The 23,480-nt window shown below is 51.2% G+C and overlaps 2 protein-coding genes across 2 annotated transcripts in view; both read right to left on the bottom strand.

Annotated features, from left to right (window-relative positions):
- The window catches only part of LOC135988953 (zinc finger protein 850-like), a 63,703-nt gene that overhangs the window by 7,930 nt on the left and 32,293 nt on the right, over positions 1 to 23,480 (bottom strand). The window contains 2 exon segments of the mRNA XM_065635362.1: positions 8,198 to 9,873; positions 21,419 to 22,384. Of these exon segments, the coding sequence (XP_065491434.1) occupies positions 8,198 to 9,873; positions 21,419 to 22,384 (2,642 nt within the window).
- LOC136000028 (uncharacterized) lies at positions 11,743 to 20,865 on the bottom strand. Its single transcript, XM_065653704.1, has 3 exons — positions 20,808 to 20,865; positions 12,224 to 12,874; positions 11,743 to 12,116 (listed from the first exon to the last, which is right to left on the bottom strand). Exons 1-3 carry the CDS (start codon positions 20,863 to 20,865, stop codon positions 11,743 to 11,745), a joined length of 1,083 nt encoding a protein of 360 aa, XP_065509776.1.

The raw sequence follows: 23,480 nt of genomic DNA, 5'->3' as shown, positions 1-23,480 counted from the left end.
CTTCCTAGTAACTGATATAGTGCTGTGTTTTAGATTGAGAATGCGAAGAATGTTGCTGATACATGGATGTTTTAATTGCTGCTGAGCAGGAGTTTTCAGCTCTTGGTGCCCTGCCAGCTGGGAGGGGGCACAGCCAGGACAGCTGCCCCAAAGTGGCCAAAGGGCTATTCCTTACCATCTGACATCATGCTCGGTATAGAAACTGGGGGCAGTTGAAAGGGGACACCACATCTCAGGTAGGGGCTGGACATGGGTGAGCAGATAGGGAGCAGTTGTGTTGTGCATCGCTTGTTTTGTATATTCTTATGTCACCATCATCATCGTCATTATTCCCTTCCCTTTCTACTAAATCGTCGTCATCTCAACCCACTAGTTTTACACACATCACTGGATGAGATCAACTGAACTTTTGTATCTATCATTTAGCTTTTAGAAATATGTTTTAAATAGAATGCTAAATAAGTGAGCCATATGGCAATGGTTTTACTACTCACAGGTCTGTGGATGAGCCGAATGCAAGTTCAATATTAATCATTTAGCTTAAGTAGATACACACTAAATGTAATGCATTATTGAGAGATATAAGGTTTTATGATTTTTAATGTACTCTTTGCTACATGTTACTTGGTAAGCTGGATTTGCTAAAATTTTAAGCTGTAAAGTTCTCATATTTACCAAAAGTGACTACAAACTACACTGAACACTTGCAAGATAAGGTCTAGCATTTTGCTGGGAAAAACAACGATCCAAGGCTAATGCAGAGACATTACAGACATCTGCAAAACGGGGCCTGTTTCACAAAACAGCACCTGCTAGGCTATGGATCATAAACAATGTCTACAGCTGAACAAAACAAAGTCCCACATGGAGTCAGAGAAGAAGATTCAATGGGAAGCAAGAAGACCTCAAAGTGAAACATTTCTATTGGACTGAATCATGGTATGAATGGTTTGTAAAGATGTAAAGGTCTATGGTTTTCTATGCTCGGTTGGACCTCTGCGCAGGTACCCGGCTTGAGCCAGCCCTTCTGCTATTATAGTCCATTAAATTTTTTTTCCCAAGAACTTTGTTTCCTGAAAGTCTGTTTTGCATACGGTTATTTGGCCTCGCCTGAAATTTTGCCTCTGGAGCTTTCAGCACAGACCCCAGAGCAAACGGCTATCAGGAGGGAATGCCTGAAAGTTCGCTTTTGCGAACGGTACAGGCCTCCCATGAAAGTCTGCCTTTGGAGCTTTAAAATACAGACTCTGGACCGAAGGATTATCAGGGAGGGAAGAATCCTGAAAGTTTGCACCGCGACGGATACAGGCCTCGCCTGAGGGTTTGTCTGTGGAGCTCCAAGACACAGACTCCAGAGTGAACGGTTATCAGGGAGGGAAGGCACCTGAAGGTTTGCTTCATGAACCGGTACAGGCTCCTGAGAGAAGGTAAGAAGCGTTTGGCTTGGCGTATTTCCCCCATGTAGTAAATAACAGAGTGAACCTGCCACTGAACTCTTTCAAGTCACACTTCTCTTTAAGAAATCTAAACGTTCTGCAGTGAGCAGAACCCTAAATTACTCCCCTGTGACATCACCTGATTCTTTGTATCGCTTGGCTAGGATTTCAAAGTTTCATCATCCTGCATCTCATCCACTTTACTGAGGCACGGAAATGACTTTGCAACCTGTAAGATTGTAAAGCAGGTATGTTTATTTCAGCGTTGGACACACGGGGGAATAATTTCCACCTAAGACGTGTGCAAATTTCCAGTAGCTGTGAGCTTAGTTAAATGCTGCAAAGTGTTACACATTCATGAAAGTTCTAGGAACGCCTATACATATTCATAACCTGTCCCCGAGAAGGCGGTTCTTATTACAATGAGTTCCGGGAAATCATTTCCACAGTCTCCACCTTCGGCCCCTCCTGGTTGCTCCTGCGCAGTGACCGTGAACTGGGGTCGTCTTCTCTGTACACGTTCACCTCTGGCCTGGTGTGCTGAGTTGGCTGGGACTCAGACTGCTGAGTTGGTTAGAACTGGCGTATCTCCTGTGCTGTGCCCAAGTTTCGGTTATCTAATTCACCCAAGGATGCACCGAGGATGAACCCAAGATTTTGTCTCTCTGCAAGGCCTGTAAAGTCATCAGTGAACTTTTGTTTTTCTTACAAGAAGTTACACAAAGCTAAGCAAAGCTAGGCAATTGTAATGTGGGTTAAGGGTTCTAAGTGTTGTGGGTTAACGGTTTGCTCTCTAAGTGTTAGCTCCTTAAGTGTTAGTTCTCTAAGTATTAATTAGTTAAGTGTTAATTAGTTAATTACCTGTATCATTACCTCCCCTCAAGGGGCCTGGTGCCAGGTCACTCCAAAGCCTGGATCCCAGGTCTCTCGAAACCAACTCTCAGGCATTGAAGCTCATAGAAATCAACAATTGAATGGAGTGGTCCAGCAGCAGGGTTGGCTCGAGCTGGGTGCCTTCACAGAGCTGCCGAGCCCAGCATAGAATTCTCTGGGTAATTGCACCCTGACAGACTATTTACCTGCCTCTCATGTGATGATTCAATCCAATAGTAATATTTGAGTCTGGGGTCTTCTTGTTTCTCATTGGATTCTTTCACTGTCTTCAGGCAGACCCTTATCTTCTTTTGCTGCAGACTTTGTTGATAGTCTGTAGCTGCTTCATGCTGGCCTTGAAGCTGTTATTTGGCTCAAGTGGATCCTGTTTTGCTCGATAAGGTACAATTCAGACCTTATTGTGCAGGTTGATGTTTTTTAGCTGCTTTGTTTTGCTCAGATAGACACAAGTTTGATGAATATGAACAGAACTTTACAACATACAGTTGAAGATTTCAGCAAATATTGAATCATAGAATCATTTTGGTTAGAAGAGACCATTAAGGTCATGGAATCCAAACATAACCTAAATGTAGCACTAAAACATGTCCCTAAGAGTCTCATCTATATGTCTGTTAAACACCTCCAGGAACGGCGACTCCACCACTTCTCTGAACTCGCTCCAGCAACTCAAGGTCTTTCTTGTAGTCAGGGGCCCAAAACTGAACACAGGATTCAAGGTCAGGCCACCAGTGCCCAGTCCAGGGGGATGATCACTTCCCTAGTCCTGCTGGCCACACTATTCTTGATGCACCCCAGGATGCTGTTAGCCGTTTTGGCCACCTGGGCACACTGCTGGCTCATGTAGCTACTGCATGCTGGTTCATATAGATACTAGTTAACACGAAGCGGACAGTATATGAAAAATCACAACCTTATAATTCTAAGCAATTCATCCTATTTAAAATGTACTTATTTAATCTAAATGATTGACATGAAATTAAATTGGGCTCATCCAGTGATCTGCGTAAAACTCATGCACTGAGATGAAGACAGTTTAATGGGATAGAGGAGGAAAAGAATATACATGGAGGGTATCGTTGTCAGGTGGCAAGCAAATACTACTCAGTGAAAAAGAAGCCGAGAGATATTGGGAACCGGGGGTGTTCCTAGCTACAGGTGACCACTGTGCCCCTTGGTTCCTAACCCAAAAAACAGTTTATTGGGCAGGAAGTCTTAATCCTTTGGAATGGGAAGACGCTCTCACCATAACAGGGTCAATGGACCAATTGCTGGAAAATGTCCAAAAAGCAGTGTGTCTGCAAATGATGCATGATTGGGAGCCTAAAGTCAGGCAAGAGTCTCCTGTGATGATGCCTGTTGGCCCTGAACGGATAACCCCCTTGATAAGAGGTCTTCCTGAATCTCTAAAACCTACTGGCATACAACTGCAAAGCACTATCAAGGCGGTACCTCTGATACCTAAAGTGACGCTTCAGGAGATGATGGGCAGGTTACCACTCCCAACCTGGAAGTCTTGGTGAGAGGCTGGGCCAAAATACTGACGGCATGGAAAAAAAAAAAACCAAAACGGAAGACAAAGTGGACCTTAGGAGGGTGGAAGAAAATAGGAGGATAAAAGCTACACTCTTGCACAATCTTCAACCCTCTCTGGTGAGGCTGGCACAACCTCCTGATAATAAAAGGTCTACAAGATGGACAGGGATATTTAAAACCCATCCATCTCTTGGTGACGGCTTCTATTTGCAGGCCCCAACTGTTATATTGTCACCATGTTTCCTGAAACTTCATACTTAGCTGTACATAGACTTTTTTTGTTGTTGTTAATATTTTTAGGAGGTTGTCCCATCCCAAGAGATGGGATGAGGGATGAGTTAACTCAGAACGTGACACATGCCCTGCCTTACCAGGTGACATCAGGTGTGAGTTAACTCTGGGTATTTCTGCACGGTAATGCGAAGTGAATGAAAGACAATCACTCCAGAGGTCCAATTCAGTTATGAACTTACTAAAAACATATGTTGGAATACAAATTGCAGCAATTAGTGACTTGGAAAAGGTGTGTTATAATATCACAAAACTTATCAATACATTGACAGAAAAACCCTTCTAAAAATGGTGGATTGGCAACACTTGGTAACTATAATGCAAAACTTAACAAGACGTTAGCAGCAGAACTTACAATGATATTGCTTTTATACGTTCAAAAAAAAGGAAAAAAGAGAGAGAGAAGGAAAACTAAGATATCAGAGAGAGACAGAGACAGTAAGATATCACCACTCCACAGGCCAATGGATCCCACAGCGTCCTCTGGAGGGGGCGTGGACACATTGAAGATTTTGGTACATGCCTCCACCTCATCCACATGTGAGAGAGGAGATGACAGTTCATCTCCTCCCTGTGTTTGCTCTTCATGCTAATTAGGAAGACTCCTCTGGAAATGGGTCTGGGTTCTTCAGACTAGGGGAAAGTCCACAATACTGACCAGAAGCGAGTTGTTTGGCCCGTCAGGGGTAGCTGTTTGTTTACGGTGTCTTCTGGTAATTGGTTGTCTGACAGATGGTTCATCTCTATCATCCCAATTAGGCCATGAGGCCTTCACAGCAGCACTGTTAATTGCCTATATATTACAAGGTATCTGCCTCCAGGGCCATCTATCTTTTCTGTCCAAAGTAGTAATCACAAAACCTTGGGAAAGACAAGACGAGGTGTCTGCCTCCACAGCCATCTATCTTTTCCTCCCAAAGTAACAAAACCCAGATGTTTAAGGAATAACATAGCCCTTTGTTCTGCTGAAGATGGGGGAGCGCTTCAAGGTTGTCACAGGTGTATAATGTAGTATCGCAGACGCTGCTTTGGGCGACCATTCTCTTTGCCCTTAATACCTCAGGAGACTCCCAGCTTGCCATCTCAGTTACGGGTATGATACAAGTAGAAATATAAAATGCTTTACCCACTTTTTTGCCTTTCACAAATGTCACAACTAATGATGACTGGGGATGGCCTGGATGCAGCTGCACGTGGAGTAATCAAGTTGAGGCCTGGAATTGTACCTACAGGGTAAAAAATTGTGCAGCAACAAAAACAACATCTATGGGAGGAGCATTTGGAACCCGGTCAACCACCTGTCATGACAGCCCCAAAGGAGGTAAATGGAGTCCCTTTTCAAATGGTGCCTGCACCCTACAAGGCCATTACTGGATTTATGGGCAGTATGCCTACAGACAATTACTCCCCTACTGGACTGCAATATGTTATGCAGGATGTATTAGGCTCTTTTTTTTTTTTTTTTCTCTTACCCCAAATTCAAGGAAATACGTTAGGCATTAGAGCATATGATAATCTAGTAAGAGAAAAACACCTCCCTAAATTGGTGGATGCACTCAAAAGTGGGTAAAATATCAATGGCCACCAGAACGAGTTATACAGCATTATGGGTCAGCCATTTCGAGCCCGAATGAATGGATCAGTGGTGCTCAAGAACCCATCAATAACTTAAACCATATCACCCGGTAACAAGTGGCCCTAGGAATTCTTACCAATGAGACCGCCCATGCTCTTGATCTGTTCGCACATCAAGTCACACAGAGGCAAGCAGCGATTTTCCAACATTGCGTGGTTCTTGATTACTTCTTAGCCCAAAAAAAGTGGGTCTGTGGTAAACTAAATGATTCTAATTGTTGTTTAAAGATGGATGACAATGGTCAAGTTGTTAAGCAAATCACCATGGGAATACGAAAGCTAGCCCATGTTCCTGTCCAAATCTGGAAGAATTGGGAAGTCGAACCCTCCTCTTGGCTTCCAGGTGCTCCATGGGTTAAATGCATTCTCTTTCATATGCATTCTCTTTCATATGCAGTAGCGCTTGCAAACTGGAGACCCCCACCACTGACAGGTATGACGTGTGTACCTTTCAGGGACGTAAGGGGTGGTCATTTTGTGAGTGATGAACAAGCTGCCTTCCTGAGACACACCGCCCCGCCTACTAGAGAGAAAACCCCGATGGATAGATCCATGGTGGTAAACGTCTCTTGCAAATCTATCCCTCCTGCTCACTAGATTTCCGCCCTTCCCATCTCCTTCTCCCTGTCCTATCGCTGTTTTCTTACCGTAACACACAGAAATCCATTTACAGAAGTATTTAATAAAGTTCCTCAATTAAGCGGCATCTGCCCTCATTTGCGTCTTAATCTCACTCTGGCTATAATTAAAGAATTTCTCCAGCTCAGGGCTTCCCTTGTGTTACCTCTGCATGGGAGCTTAGGTGCTACTTCAGAGATCCCCCAGTAGAGAGGTAACTAAAATAAAACTTGCTCTTTGCAAATGCATTCGTGGCCTCTGGCTCTTCTTGCGATGTGCCTGCGTTGGTTTAGACACACACACAATTCTTTACATTCCTTGATGTGCTGGCTTGACTGAAGTGAGTTAATCTTCTTCATGCAGCAAGAAACCTTTCTTTTTTGTAGCTAGCATGGTCATTACTTGCATTTTGTTGGAGAATGAGAAGATAGCATCCCAGGACAGAATTAGTGTTCTTAATTGCTGTTGTCTGAGAACCACAGTCTCTGAGCTCTGTACCCAGAGGTGTGAGAGAGCTGGGAAGGGGGGTATAGATAGGACAGAGCTTGACTGACATCCAGACTGACCAATAAGAATATTCCATGCCATTAGTGTCATGCTTCGTATTTAAGGAGAGTTGCGATCTGGCAGCTGGCAACAGAGTCAGGACGTAGTTGGGGCAGAGTCGGGACACACAGGGATGGAGACTCATTCTGCTTCTGCTCCATTGCAGGGAAGTTCTGTTTGAGAGTTGCATCAGTTCAGCCCTTTGCCATCCCGCCGTGTTGCAGTGAACTCTGGACGTTTCTGCCTTTTGTGCATGTTGATGGGTTGTAGCTGCTTCATTTTGCTCCAGTAGACACGAGTTCGGTGAATATGAGCATAACTTTACAAGACACAGTCTAAGATTTCAGCAAATTTAGCTACTAAATAATGCAAAGCGGACAGTATACTAAAAATCACAAAATCTTATATTTCTAAGTGATACATTGTATTTAAAATGTATTTATTTAAGCTCCATATCTGATACAAATCTTAAATTGGGCTGATACAGTGTTTTGTGTAAAACACATGGGTGGAGATAAAGACAGTTTAACAGGATAGAAGAGGAAAGGAGTAATGACAATGATGATGATGATGATGAAAGAATATACAAAACAAGTGATGCACAACACAAACACTCACCACCCATTGACGTATGTCCAGCCTGTCCCTGAGGCGCGGTGCCCCCATTCCCCTCCCCTCAGTTTCTATACTGAGCATGATGTCAGATGGTAAGGAATAGCCCTTTGGCCACTTTGGGGCAGCTGTCCTGGCTGTGCCCCCTCCCAGCTGGCAGGGCACCAGAAGCTGAAAAGTCCTTGACAGCTCAGAAACAACTCAAAATATCCATGTATTAGCAGTATTGTTTTCATTCTCAATCCAAAACACAGCACTATGCCAGCTACTAGGAAGAAAATTTACTCTATCCCAAACAAAACCAGGATATCCCCCCACAGCCACCCACACAGCAGCCCCCAGAGCCCCACGGGCCCCTCAGCAGCAGATTCAGGGGGTGCTGGGCTGTGGAGGCGGCTGCAGGCTGGGGGTGCCGTGGGTGCGCTGGTGAGCCAGCATGAGCCTCTCCTTCCAAAACCGCTTCTCGCAGACACCGCACTGGAAGGGCTTGGCCTCTGCCTGCCCCCCTGCTGGGGCCAGAACCCCCGTCTCCTGCTGGACACCCTCCAGCACAACCCCCGGGCCCTGGTGAAAACACTGGTGTCTCTTCAGGTGCTTCTTATACCTGAAGCTCTTGCCACAGTGTTGACTTCTTTCTGAAGCTCTTGCTGCAGTTGGTGCAGGCGAAGGGCTTCTCCCCAGTGTGGATATCCTGGTGGATGATGAGGCTGCTCTTCTGCCTTAAGCTCTCACCACAGTCCTTGCAGTGAAAGGGCTATTGCCCAGTGTGGGTGCGCTGGTGACTCAGCAGGCTGCGCCTGTGGACAAAGCTCTTGCCACAGTCAGAGCAGACAAAGGGCTTCTCCCCGGTGTGGATGCGCTCATGGTTGATGAGGGTTGACTTATTCCTGAAGCTCTTGCCACAGTCATTGCAGGTGAAGGGCTTTTCCCCAGTGTGGATGCGCTGGTGGATGATGAGGGTTGACTTATCCCTGAAGCTCTTGCCACAGTCATTGCAGGTGAAGGGCTTTTCCCCAGTGTGGATGCGCCGGTGGACGATCAGTTTCGCCTTCTCCCTAAAGCTTTTGCCACAGTCAGTGCAGGCGAATGGTTTCTCCCCGGTGTGGATGCGCTGGTGGATGATGAGGGTTGACTTATCCCTGAAGCTCTTACTACAGTCTGAGCAGACAAAGGGTTTCTTTACAGTGTGGATGCGCTGGTGGTTGGTGAGGTTTGACTTATCCCTGAAGCTCTTGCTGCAGCTGGTGCAGACGAAGGGCTTCTCCCCAGTGTGGATGCGCTGGTGACTCAGCAGGCTGTCCATGCGGACAAAGCTCTTGCCACAATCAGTGCATGTGAAGGGCTTCTCCCGGGTGTGGATGTGCTGGTGACTCAGCAGGCTCTGCCTCTGGGCAAAGCTCTTGCCACAGTCCATGCAGATGAAGGGCTTCTCCCCAGTGTGGATGCGCTGGTGACTCAGTAGCCTGCCCCTGTGGACAAAGCTCTTGCCACAGTCGGTGCAGGCAATGGGCTTCTCTCTGGTGTGGATACGCTGGTGACTCAGTAGGTTGTCCCTGCGGACAAAACTCTTGCCACAGTCGGTGCAGGTAAATGGCTTCTCCCCAGTGTGGATGCGCTCATGGTTGATGAGGGTTGACTTATCCCTGAAGCTCTTGCCACAGTCAGTACAGGTGAAGGGCTTCTCCCCAGTGTGGATGCGCTGGTGGATGATGAGGGTTGACTTATCCCTGAAGCTCTTGCCACAGTCAGTGCAGGCGCAGGGCTTTTCCCCAGTGTGGATGCGCCGGTGCACGATCAGTTTCGCTTTCTCCCTAAAGCTTTTGCCACAGTCAGTGCAGGCGAATGGCTTCTCCCCAGTGTGGATGCGCTGGTGGATGATGAGCTGCATCTTCTCTCTGAAGCTCTTGCCACAGTCATTGCAGGTGAAGGGCTTCTCCCCAGTGTGGACGCGCTCATGGGTTACGAATCTCTTCTTCTCCCTGAAGCTCTTGCCACAGTCAGAGCAGACAAAGGGCTTCTTTACAGTGTGGATGCGCTGGTGGTTGATGAGGTTTGACTTACACCTGAAGCTCTTGCTACAGTTGATGCAGGTGAAGGGTTTCTCCCCAGTGTGGATGCGCTGGTGACTCAGCAGGCTGTCCCTGCGGACAAAGCTCTTGCCACAATCAGTGCAGATGAAGAGCTTCTCCCGGGTGTGGATGCGCTGGTGACTCAGTAGGCTCTGCCTCTGGGCAAAGCTCTTGCCACAGTCAGTGCAGGTGAAGGGCTTCTCCCCGGTGTGGGTGCGCTGGTGGATGATGTTTGACTTCGTTGTAAAGCTCTTGCTGCAGTCACCACAGGAAAAGTTCTTCCTACTGCTGTGCACACACTGGTGATTCAGCAGGTTCTGCTTGTAGATGTAGCTCTTGCCACAGTCAGTGCAGTGGAAGGCAGGCTCACGCATGTGGCTCCGCACATGGACATCCAGCAACAACTGGTTCTTGAAGCTCTTGTCACACTCAGGGCACGTGGGACGGCTCTTCTCTAATGGCTGGGGTTCTGGGAGGGAGGAGAGACAGGGGAGCTCCAACTGGAGCCCCTGGCTCCCGCCTGGTTGGCTGCAGACCGAGCCCCCCTGACACCTCATGCCAGGGTTTGGCATCCCCGGGAGCAGGGCGGTGGGTTCTGGCAGCCCCTCTGGGACCCGCTCGGTCTCGCTCTGCATCCCAGGGCTGATGGCTGCTGGGGAGGAGAGACCACGGTCAGGGACAGGATGGTCAGCTGGGACCCCTCCCCATGGGGAGCAGCATGGCCACCCTGCCAGCCCCACACTCTTCCTGGTGCATGGGGCAACTGCAGCAAGAGGACGGTGCAACTTGAACCCCCCACCAGCCCCACGACCCCCCAGTACCCACCTGGCACAGGGGTCTGGTGTCTCTGCCGCTCCCTGTGGGGCTCTGGCACACACGGTGTCTCTTCCTGCTCTATCTTGCAGATGATCTCTGGTTTGATGTTGGCCCAGCCTGTCCGGGGCACAGACAGAAGCCCCCTCTCCCGCACTGCCGGGACAGCAGCACCGGCCCCCGCACCCACAGCCCCAGCATCCCCCCCACCCCGCTCCTCTCTCCTGCCCCTGCCAGGCTGCGGCTTCAGCCCCCCCGTCCCTGCACCTGCAGCCCCTCTCGCCTCCCCCTAGTCACCTCGGCCACTCTCCTGTGGACAGGATGCCTGGGAAAGGGTAAAAGCTCCATCAGGGAGGTTTAGACTGGGCATGAGGAAGCATTTTTGTACCAAGAGGGTGGTCAAACCCTGGAACAGGATTCCTGGAGAGGCAGTGGATGCCCCAAGCCTGTCCCTGTTTGAGGGACATTTGGAAAACGCCCATAACAACATGCTGCAATTTGTGCTCAGCTCTGAAGTGGTCGCACAGTTTGAGTAGATAGATATTGAAGGTCCTTTCCAACTGAAATAGGCTGTTCCATTCCATCCCGTCCCATCCCATCCCATCCCATGCCACCCCATCCTCTCTCCCAGGACCACTCTCCACAGGAAGCTGCCTGGCAGGGTAAAACCTGCAATTGCAACCGCTACGTCAGCGCTTGGGCACCCTGTTCAAGTGCTCCAGCTCAGTTAAAGAGGTGAATTCCGGATCCACCCCAGCCCAACATCACCAGAGAGTGTCCTCACCCAGCGAGGCGACCATCTGGTAGTTCTCCAGCATCACCTGCCGGTAGAGCTGCCGCTGCCAGCCCGACAGCTTTGCCCACTCCTCGGGGGAGAAGTAGAGGGCCACGTCCTCAAACGTCACCGACATCTGCAGCAAGAAGCAACCCAGCTCAGCACGCCCCACCGCACGTGTGCTAAACACCTCTGCTGAAATCCTGCTGCTGCCGGGCAGGGCCCCGCTGGTACCGGCGGCTCTGGCATCCTAAGGGCAGTGCCCAGAGAGTTCGGAGCGTGCCAAGAAAGGGAAGGGCAACGGCAGAGTGGCAGTCTTGCCACAGCCATGTGGCACAGCAGGGTCTCCGGGGGGCTTGCTCGGTATGTCCCTGGGCAGGGGGACACCCCACCAGCTGTGCTGGAAGAGGACAGGGCTGGCAGGCTTAGAGGCAGGTGTCCCCTGCTCATGCCAGATTAGGAACCCATGCTACAGCACGGGGACTGTGCCCTGTCCCCACCCATGCCACAGGCCAGATCACCCCCCAGGCCCGGGCACAGCACCGTGACACAAGGCCTGGCCCGAGGCCTGGCAGCAGGCACGCTCCTGCCTGCCCCTGCCCGTGCTGCGGCTCAGCGGGCAGGAACGGGAGCACCCTGCACCGCACCGGGTCTCAAACCACTGCTCTCCCGCACCGCCCCGCACCAACCGGACCCGCAACTCGGCCAGTCCGACGGGCCGGGGCCGTGCCTGACCCCACCTTGCCGCAGCAGCCTGGAGCCCGGCGCGTCGCTGCTCTCGGCGGGAGATGGAGCCCGTGCAGGTATTGATCCGGGAAGAGGGAGGCGGGATGCTCCGGATTCCACAGGAGATGCCTGGCCCGTCACCAGCACAGTGAGGACAGATGGTCCCTGCAAGCACATTTTCATTAAGAAATCAGGGGCACATGTTCACTCCACTGCCCACAGCTGCCTTCCCTGCACCCCGAGCCTGCACAGCTACTGGGAAAAGGACCCACCAAAGAGCGTCACACAACAACCCTTCCAGCTCCAGGAAAGGCCGAGAAAGAGGCACGAAGAGTTTTGGAAGCTGCCGACTACCCAAACCTTCCTCCCCTGCCCCCCAGCGGCAGCAGGCAGATGTGCAGGGGTGTCCCGGGGCTCTGAGCAGCCGGCCCGGCCCCAGCCCAGCCCTTCCCAGCGCCGGTGCCGCCAGGGCCGGATCCAGGGGGGCCCGGGCGGGTGGGCCACGGAGCAGCGTGTCCGCGTTGCACGGGGGCCACGGGGCGAGGCGGGGAAAGGCCGGAGCGCCGGGGGGAGCCGGGCCCTAAGGGGAGTCCGGGGGGGGCCGGCAGGGCTGGGGGGCGGCCGGCGGAGGGGAGAGCACGGGAGAGGCCGTCGGGGCCGGGGTCCCCTCCCGGGGCCGCCCGGCGGGGGATGCCCGCGGCCGGGGAGCGCCGGGACCCCGCGGGGGGGCAGCGCCCATCCCCGTGCCGCGGGCCCGCCGCCCGCCGCCCCTACCTGCGCCGGGGCCGCGCCGCCAGCCCGGCACGGACAAAGGCGGCGCCGGGAGCCGCCGGCAGCGTCAGCCCGGGAGGGCCGCCCGCCGCCGCTGCAGCACGGGAGCTGGAGTCCTGCCGCTCCGCCCCGCCCCGCCCCGCTCCGCTCGGCTCGGGGGGGCGGGCACCGGGGAGCACCGCTGTGGCCTGGTGGCCCCTGTGTTTCCCCTTATCTCTGGGACTGGTCTTCAAGGCCCCCCCATCACTAAGCAACCAGGTCAAGATAAGCCCACACTATGTTGCCTGGCATTTCAGCGAGCCTGGTTGCTCATGCTAAGTTTGGCTAAAATAGGTTATTCAAACAAAAGAATACAGCTAAAATAATAGAATGCACTTAAAACGTTAGCTTGATTAAAGTTATTCTGCAGCAGTGGGCTGTAGAAGTGGGCTGACAGGAACCTCACGAAGTCCAACGAGTGCAGATTCGTGCCCTGGGGAGGAACCAGCCCAGGCCGGGGCCACCCGGCTGGAAACAGCTCGGCAGAGAAGGTCCTGGTGGGAACCAAGTTGGCCATGAGCAAAGGTGTCCTGGGCCGCATCACGAGGAGCGTGGCCAGCAGGCTGAGGGGGGGGATCCTCAACTGGGAGAGCTGGGGTGTTCAGCCTGGAGAAGAGCCGGCTCAGGGGGATCAGCCATGTCCAGGAATACCTGGGTACCCTTGAGAGTCCTCTCTTCTTATGAGTGGGAAGATGCGTATTTTGAATCATCATTCTAGACTTTGGGGGTCGCGTGAGTCTGAATCGGCCGTGTAGTAATTGAACTCCTAATGGGTATCCAAATCTGTGGTTTATAATGTTGTTGGAGTGCTGAATAATTCTGGATAAACCCCATTTCTAGTTGGTTCTGCGCTAACAGTTCCAACTAGAATAAAGTCTGTTAGGAGCTTTTCGCCTGTCTGAATTGATTTTGTGGGTGCCTCCATGACAAATGTTCATCCCAAATAGCTGAGATACTCGTCTGTACAGGTGGGGAGGAGAAGTTATCCTTGAATTGCTGGAATCTCAGGACAGTTTCTCAGCTAACCTGTCTGGCAGTTTCTCCACAGTGGAGATATTGTCACATCCTGTAATAAATTTCGACTCCAATTAACTTAAACAACTAAAATTTTATTGCCAAATAGTAGCAGGCTATGATAAGCAAAGACAGCGCTGGGTGCGGCCTAGAGACCTCAGTCTCTCTGGTGGCGCATGCACACACGAACTTAGTCCTTTCGGCTTCTATAGTCCTCTTGCAGGTTTCGGATGTAATTCTCCACTCACATTGAAGGCTTGTGCTATGGTGCAACTTGCGGTGTGTCTTGCGTCATGTGGGCGTCGACCGCTGTATATCTCTCTTTGTTTCTGGTTATCTTGTCTCGGCTTCTTATCAGGTAAACATGGCAGGCAAAGTCTATCAAGTAAACACACTATTTCCTGTTTTGCTACAGCATGTTTCCACGAGTTTTAATGAACAAAGATTTCTCAGGACTGTTTGTGACACATCCCGCCCAGAGGTAGGGGTGGGAGGAGAGGTGACTCAGTTCACAGGTCACCTTGGTTGGAAAAGAGTATACACAATGCTTAGGGTCCGTAAACAAAAGGCTTTTATTTTGCAGCTTGGCTCAATTGGGAAATGATTTAGTGGCAGAGGGATTTATGTGATTTAAGTTCAGTCGGTAAGCATAAAAAGTTTGTAGCACATGTGAGGTTGTAAATCTTATGTTAATATATTACTTATAAAAACGTAAGCAAAAGAATAGAATATAGGAAAGAAAGAAGAGAGAGAGATGTCACCATCCTTATTGAAGAGAAGCTGCCAAATTAATGTATACTGTGATTAAGTCGCAAAGGTTGTACCCATCATTAACCAATTGACATGAGATAAATGCTTTCTGACCACCTACAAAACAAGGTGATATTTTTTAAGTTTTAGATCCTTCTGCAGGACAAGGAGGAGACAGAAGATTAAGTGCTACATTGTTTAGAAGCAGAGTGCTTAGTTTATATTTAACCAATAATTAATAGATGTATTGTAAGTAAGGAACTAGACAATTATAACTAACAACATCAATTATTTCTTAGTATAGATGTATGTCAAAATTTTCAAAAATTGTAATGCATATGTAATAATTATGTGAATATAAGCAGCGCAATAGCATCCAGTCTTTGGACCACTTATGGAGGATGATCTCCAGTGTTCCCCAGCGCTGATAAAATAAAAAATGCCACTTAACAGTATGACTGACTCTGCTGTTCAGTTTATTTCTCCGTTTCATTATGGCTCTGCTTTGTGTATGATGTGGTTCATACTCTGTGATCCAGTCATGTGCAGCATCCTCCGGTGTCTTGTTCAGTTCCTGCGGTGAGACTGGTGGCTGGAGTCATCCTCAGGATGGTGGGTGCGCCACCAGTGCTTGCGTAGCTGGGCTTTTTACAAACCTGTGGATTGCCTGCTTGCATAATCTTTGGCCTTTCGCACAGGCATCACTGGGGTGCGATTGTGAAAGATGGAAGAGTCCTGAAGGGTCTCAGGCCATCTTGAAGGGTCTTGGCAGTCTGGGGCTTCCTCCCTTAGTGCCATGCTGGGCCTGTCAGGACATGGCTGCTACGTGCCCTTCAACATGGTCCCCGGCTCCTGCATCAGCCAGCCGGCCTTTGCCTGTGGCTCGTTAGCTTGTCCTTGGTATATAAATTGCCATTCACCTTATCATGAATTGTCCCACCTCCTGTGGCTGGATGTTGCAGAACTGGTTTTGCCACAATGTCTGAGACTTTACCGTTTCAGTCTCTGACAGACACAAGCCAGTAGAGGGGAAGAGAAAGTTCCTTTGTCTCGCCGGAGTTGGCCAGCCAATTCATCCACCGTTTTACCCTCACTTTCTTTCCAGAACAATAGTGCCAATGGGCTGGCATTCGAGGATAGTGCACTCCATAGAAACTTCTGCCACATGGCTTATGTGCATTGGACTTCATCTGGATCTTTTGGGATCACTATAAATCACCTCCAGCACAGTTAATTCCCAAAAGCACTGGATACTTCTCTCCAAGATGGTCCACATGCCTGGATGACAAGTAACATCTTCCTTGAAGGGGTACATTTCCTTCACATCTGATAGAAGTCACCTCCAGAACCTGAGGGTTTGTGTCTTTTTCCCAGTCGCCTTGTCAATGCCCCCTTCCCTAGACAGGGATCCCAGCTGCTTGGCTTCCCTACCCTCTAATTCCAGGGTGCTGGCCCTGTTGTCATAGACTCATAGAATGTCCTGAGTTGGAAGGGACCCACAAGGACGATCGAATCCAACTCCTGTCCCTGCATAGGACAACCCCAAAATTCACACTGTGTGTCTGAGAGCATCATCCAAACTCTTCTTGAATATTATCAGGGTTGGGTCGTGCTTCTGACAGAGTTTAGATCACTTAAAGCAAAGTGCGACTTAACAGAGTTCGACGGCAAGGTTCACTCTAGTACTTCCTGCATGGGGGAAATATGCCAAGGAGAATCGGATGAGAGCTGGTTTAGAGTGATTTATAGAGAGGGACAGGAGATGTGAAAGGGTAGAGGGAAGCCCTCCTGTTGAGTCACCAGGTTCAGAGTGGAACCCCTTGCCCTCTGAACTCCTTCTGAGAGAGGAGTCCAGGTGAGGCTGGAACCAAACTTAGACCCAGATTTGATCAACGGTTCATCTCTAAAAGATGTAGAAGGTAAGGGAAAGCAGGTATGGCATTCTATGAATTTACAGCCAATGGATTATATGTGCTCACCTGATTCTCTATATCGCTTGCCTCGAGTTTCAAAGTTGCATCATTCTGCATCTCAACCTGCTTACCTCCCCTCCAGGGCCTGGTGCCAGGTCATGCCAAAGTCTGGATCCCACGTGTCTTGAAGCAGCCTCTCAGGCATCAAAACTCACAGAATCACAGAATCACAGAATGTTAGGGATTGGAAGGGACCTCGAAAGATCATCTAGTCCAATCCCCCTGCCGGAGCAGGAACACCTAGGTGAGGTTACACAGGAAGGTGTCCAGGCGGGTTTTGAATGTCTCCAGAGAAGGAGACTCCACAACCTCCCTGGGCAGCCTGTTCCAGTGTTCCGTCACCCTCACTGAGAAGAAGTTTCTTCTCAAATTTAAGTGGAATCTCTTGTGTTCCAGCTTGAACCCATTACCCCTTGTCTTACTGTTGGTTGTCACCGAGAAGAGCCTGGCTCCATCCTCGTGACACCCACCCTTTATATATTTATAAACATGGATGAGGTCACCCCTCAGTCTCCTCTTCTCCAAGCTAAAGAGACCCAGCTCCCTCAGCCTTTCCTCATAAGGGAGATGCTCCACTCCCTTCATCATCTTTGTGGCCCTGCGCTGGACTCTCTCCAGCAGTTCCCTGTCCTTCTGGAACTGAGGGGCCCAGCACTGGACACAATATTCCAGATGAGGTCTCACCAGGGCAGAGTAGAGGGGAAGGAGAACCTCTCTCGACCTACTAACCACCCCCCTTCTAATACACCCCAGGATGCCATTGGCCTTCTTGGCCACAAGGGCACAATGCTGGCTCATGGTCACCCTGCTGTCCCCAGGACCCCCAGGTCCCTTTCCCCTACACTGCTCTCTAAAAGGTCATTCCCCAACCTGTACTGGAACCTGGGGTTGTTCCTGCCCAGATGCAAGACTCTACATTTCCCCTTGTTATATTTCATTAAATTTTTCCCCGCCCTGCTCTCCAGCCTGTCCAGGTCTCTGGATGGCAGCACAGCCCTCTGGCGTGTCAGCCACTCCTCCCAGCTTGGTGTCATCAGCAAACTTGCTGATAGTACTCTCAATTCCCTCATCCAAGTCATTGATGAATATATTGAACAGTATTGGTCCCAGAACTGACCCTTGAGGCACTCCACTAGATACAGGCCTCCAGCCAGACTCTGCCCCATTGATCACGACTCTCTGGCTTCTCTCCTTCAGCCAGTTTGCAGTCCACCTCACTACCCGATCGTCCAGTCCACACTTCCTCAGTTTTGCCGTGAGGATGCTGTGGGAGACGGTGTCAAATGCTTTGCTGAAGTCAAGGTAGACCACATCCACTGCTCTGCCATCGTCAATCCACCTTGTTACGTCTTCATAAAAGGCTATGAGGTTGGTCAAACACGACTTCCCCTTGGTGAAGCCATGTTGACTGTCCCTGATGACCCTCTTATCCTTGATATGTCTTAAGATGGCACCAAGGATAAGGTGTTCCATCACTTTCCCGGGGATGGAGGTGAGGCTGACCGGTCTATAGTTGCCCGGGTCCTCCTTCTTGCCCTTTTTGAAGACCGGAGTGACATTTGCTTTCCTCCAGCCCTCAGGCACCTCTCCCGTTTCCCAAGACTTGGCAAAGATGATGGAGAGCGGTCCAGAAATGACTTCAGCCAGCTCCCTCAGCACCTGCGGGTGCATCCCATCTGGACCCATGGATTTATGGATGTCCAGATTGCTTAACTGGTCCCTAACCCAGTCCTCATCAACTGAGGCAGACTCCTCCATTGCCCTGCCTTCCTCTGGGGCCTCAGGGGTACGGGGCTCCTCAGGACAGCCTCCGGCAGAGTAGACAGAGACAAAGAAGGCATTCAGTAATTCTGCCTTCTCTGTATCTTCTGTCACCAGGGCACCCACCCCGTTCATCAGTGGGCCTACGTTGCCTCTGGTGTTAGTTTTATCTGCCATGTATTTGAAGAAGCTCTTCCTGTTGTCCTTGACCCCTCTCGCCAGGTTTAACTCTAAGGAGGCCTTAGCTTTCCTAGTTGCCTCTCTACATCCTCTAACAACAACCTTATATTCTTCCCAAGTGGCCAGCCCCTCCTTCCATGATTTGTAAACCCTCCTCTTCCACTTGAGTTTGCCCAGCAGTTCCCTGTTTAACCACGCAGGTCTCCTGGCTCCCTTCCTTGACTTCCTGCGCGTCGGGATGCACTGATCTTGAGCTTGGTAAAAGCAGTCCCTGAATGTTAACCAACTATCTTGGGCCCCTTTACCTTCTAGCAGCCTTGCCCACGGGATTTACTCCAGCAATTGTTTGAAAAGGCCAAAGTCGGCCCTGCTAAAGTCCAGGGTTGCAATTCTGCTCGGTATTCTGCTCCCACCACAGGAGATTCTGAACTCCACCATCTCATGGTCACTGCAACCAAGGCAGCCCCCCACCTTTACTGCTTCAACCAGACCCTCCTTGTTAGCGAGGACGAGATCCAGCAGCGCACCTCTCCTAGTCGGCTCCTCCACCATTTGCATCAGAAAGTTATCGTCAATGCACTGGAGGAACCTCCTAGACTGAGGCTGGCTGGCTGAGTAGTCCTTCCAGCAAACATCAGGGTAGTTAAAATCCCCCATAACAACCAGAGCCTGTGACTGTGAGGCCACGCTCAGCTGCCCGTAGAGGCCTCATCAACATCCTCACTCTGATCTGGTGGCCTGTAATAGACTCCCACAACAGTGTCACCCCTGCCAGCCTGCCCCTTAATTCTCACCCACAGACTCTCAACTCGCTCCTCAACCGCACCTGGACAGTACTCTATACATTGTAGTTGCTCTCTCACGTAAAGAGCAACTCCACCACCACGCCTGGCTGGCCTGTCTTTCCTGAAAAGGACATAGCCATCCATGGCCACATTCCAGTCGTGTGAGCTGTCCCACCATGTCTCTGTTAATGCCACCAGATCATAATCTCCTGACCGAACGCAGGTTTCTAACTCCTCCTGCTTATTCCCCATGCTGCGCGCATTGGTGTACAGTCACTTCAGGGAGCGAGCCGAGTACACCGATTGCACCCTAGGGGCCTGAGGGGCCTCCCGGTCTTTATGTATTCCAGCATGCTGCCCCACTGATGCAAGCCCAGCTACAACCCCATCCCCCTTCGAATCTAGTTTAAAGCCCTGCCAATGAGCCCTGCTAATTCCTGTCCCAGCATCCTTTTGCCCCTGTGAGATAAACCTTTCCCACGTACCACTGTCTGGACTGGTGTCTTATAAAACCAGCCGTTATCAAAGAACCCAAAGCCCTGCCTGTAGCACCAGTCCCGAAGCCAATCATTTACGGACTCAATTTTTCTATTCCGTCCTACATCGTCATCCAAAATGGAAGGAGGGAAGAGAAGATAACTTGAGCCCCAGACTCTTTCACCATTCGTCCCAAGGCCTTGAAGTCTTTCTTCATTCCCCTCAGACTACAGGATGCCGCTTCCTCCCCATCTGTCTGGAAGATCAGTAGCGGGTAATAGTCCATTGGGCGCACCAGTTTGGGGAGCGCCCTGGCGATATCCCTGATCCGAGCTCCAGTAGGCTACAAACTTCCCGATGCTGAGGGTCAGCTCTGCATATCGGGCCCTCTGTCCCTCTCAGAAGGGAATTGCCTACCACAATTACCCTTCTTTCTTTTTTATCGGAGGCAGACTCATAGAAATAAACAATTCAATGGGAGTGGTCCATCAGAAGGGTCAGCGGGAGCTGGGTGCTTTCACAGAGCTGCCAAGCCCAGCATAGAAGTTTCTGGGTAATTCTACCCTCACAGAATATTTACTTGACTCTCATGATGATTCAGTCCAATGGTGATATTTGAGTCTGGGGTCTTCTTGGCTCTCATTGGATCCTTATCTTGTTTTGCTGCAAACTTTGTTGATAGTCCATAGCTGCTTCATGCTGACCTTGAAGAGGTTATTTGGCTCGAGTAGGTCCTGTTTTGCTCGATAAGGTGCAAACCAGGCCTTATTGTACAGGTCGATGGTTTGCAGCTGCTTCCTTTTGCTCAAGTAGACACAAGTTCGGTGAATATGAGCATAACTTTACAAGACACAGTCTAAGATTTCAACAAATTTAGCTACAAAGCAACATGAAGGAGACAATATAATAAAAATCACACAACCTTATGTTCTAAGTGATGCATTCTATTTAAAAAGTATTTATTTAAGCTAAATAATAAACATAAAACTTAAATTTGACTCATCCAGTGATGTGTGTAAAACTCCTGGGATGTAACAAAGTTTAATAGGATACAAGATGAGGGGAATAATGAGAATGATGATGATGTAAGAATATACAAAACAAACCCTGCACAACACAGTTGCTCACCACCCACTGACGGATGGCCAGCATGTCCCAAGCCATGGTGACCCTGGCCAACTCCCCCCAGTTTCTATGTTGAGCATGACACCATATGGTAAGGAATAGCCCTTTGGCCACTTTGGGGCAGCTGTCCTGGCTGTGCCCCCTTCCAGCTGGCAGGGCACCAGAAGCTGAAAAGTCCTTGACTGCTCAGCGACAACTAAAACATCCATGTATTAGCAACATTGTTCTCATCTTCAATCCAAAACACAGCACTATGCCAGCTACTAGGAAGAAAATTTACCCTATCAAAAAAACCCAGCAGGACATCCCCCCACAGCCACCCCACAGCAGCCCCCAGAGCCCCACGGGCCCCTCAGCAGCAGATTCAGGGGGTGCTGGGCTGTGGAGGCGGCTGCAGGCTGGGGGTGCCGTGGGTGCGCTGGTGAGCCAGCATGAGCCTCTCCTTCCAAAACCGCTTGTCGCAGACACCGCACTGGAAGGGCTTGGCCTCTGCCTGCCCCCCTGCTGGGGATGTACTCACCCTCTCCCACCGGCTGCCCTCTGGCACAACCCCTGGGTCCTGGTGCACCTGCTCGTGTTTCTTCAGGTGGACCGTCCGCATGAAGGTCTTGCCACACTCGCCACACTTGTAGGGTTTCTCCCCAGTGTGGATGCGCTCATGGACGATGAGGGTCCTCTTCTCCCTGAAGGTCTTGGGGCAGTGGGAGCAGGTGAAGGGATGCTCCATGGTGTGGATGCTCTGGTGCCTCAGCAGGTTCTCACTGTAGCTGAAGCTCTTGCCGCACTTGGTACATAAAAACGGCTTCTCCCCGGTATGAGTGCACTGGTGGATGATGAGGTTCGCCTTCTCCCTGAAGCTCTTGCTGCAGTTGGTGCAGGTGAAGGGCTTCTTTGTGCTGTGGATGCGCTGATGCCTCAGCAGCTGCTGCCTGTAGCTGAAGCTCTTGCCGCACTCGGTGCAGGCAAAGGGCTTCTGCCCGGTGTGGATGTGCTGGTGGCTCAGCAGGCTCTGCCTCTGGACAAAGCTCTTGCCACAGTCAGAGCAAGTGAAGGGCTTCTCCCCGGTGTAGATGCGCTGGTGGATGATGAGGGCTGACTTCTCCCTGAAGCTCTTGCCGCAGTCAGTGCAGGGAAAGGGCTTTTCCCCAGAGTGGATGCGCTGGTGGATGCTGAGGGCGGTATTATCCCTGAAGCTCTTGCCACAGTCGGTGCAGGCAAACTGAGTCTCCCTGGTGTGGACGCACTCACGGATGATACGTGTCGCCTTCCCCCTGAAGCTCTTGCTGCACTTGGTGCAGGGAAAGGGATTCTCCCCAGAGTGGATGCGCTGGTGGCGCACCAAGTGCTGCCTAAGGACAAAGCTCTTGCCGCACTCAGTGCATGTGAAGGGCTTCTCCCCGCGGTGGATTTGCTGGTGGCGCACCAGGTGATGCCTCTGGAAAAAGCTCTTGCTGCAGCTGGTGCAGGTGAAGGGCTTCTCCCTGGTGTGGATGTGCTGATGCATCAGCGTTTTCCACCTGTGAATGAAACTCTTGCCGCAGTCAGTGCAGTGGAAGGGACGCTCACACGTATTGCTCCGCACGTGGACATCCAGCGCCGACTGGCTCTTGAAGATCTTGTCACATTTGGGGCACATGGGGGGGCTCTTCTCCAATGACCAGGGGTCTCGGAGTGGGGAGAGGTGGGGGTGCTCCAATCGCTCTCCCTGGATCCCACACGGCTGGTCACAGGGAGAGCTCCCCTGCTGCCTCCTGCCCAGGTTTGGCATCCCTGGGAGCAGAGCGGTGGGTGTCAGCAGCTCCTTGGGGACCCCCTCAGCCACCCTCTGCATCCTAGGGCTGACGGCTACAGGGGAAGAGAGACTGGGGTCACTGCCAGGGACAGGACAGGCATGTGGGCCCTATCCCGATGGGGAGTGGCATGAGCGCCCTGCCAGCCCCACACCTTTCCTGGTGCACGGGGCACCTGCAGCAAGAGGACAGTGCAACTTAAATGCCCCGCCAGCACCATGAATCCCCAACGCCCACCTGGCACAGGGCTCAGGTGCCTCTGATTCTCCCTGGTGGGCTCTGGCACACACGGTGTCTCTTCCTGCTCTATCAGGGTCACTGCCAGGGACAGGATGGGAAGGTGGGATCCCTCCCCATGGGGAGTGGCACAGGCACCCTGCCAGCCTCGCACCCTTTCAGCCTCGCACTCTTTCAGGCACGTGGATCACCTGGACTAAGGGGATGGTGACTGTTGAGCTCCCCAAGCCCCTGCAAGACTCCACGTGCCCACCTGACACAGCGGTCTGGTTACTCTGATGCTCCCCAGGGGGGTCCAGCACACACGGTGTCTCTTCTTGCTCCATCTTGCAGATGATCTCTGGTTTGATGTTGGCCCAGCCTGTCCGGGGCACAGACAGAAGCCCCCTCTCCCGCACTGCCGGGACAGCAGCACCGGCCCCCGCACCCACAGCCCCAGCATCCCCCCCACCCCGCTCCTCTCTCCTGCCCCTGCCAGGCTGCGGCTTCAGCCCCCCCGTCCCTGCACCTACAGCCCCTCTCGCCTCGCCCTTGTCACCTTAGGCACTCTTCTATAGACAGGACGCCTGGGAACACCTCAAAGCTGCCCCAGGGAGGTTTACACTAGACGTGAGGAAGCATTTCTGT

Source organism: Caloenas nicobarica, chromosome 1 (genome assembly GCF_036013445.1).
Source record: "Caloenas nicobarica isolate bCalNic1 chromosome 1, bCalNic1.hap1, whole genome shotgun sequence".
NCBI lineage: Eukaryota > Metazoa > Chordata > Aves > Columbiformes > Columbidae > Caloenas > Caloenas nicobarica.
Note: the sequence above shows the minus strand (reverse complement) of the source record. Positions and strands in the feature narration are given on the sequence as shown.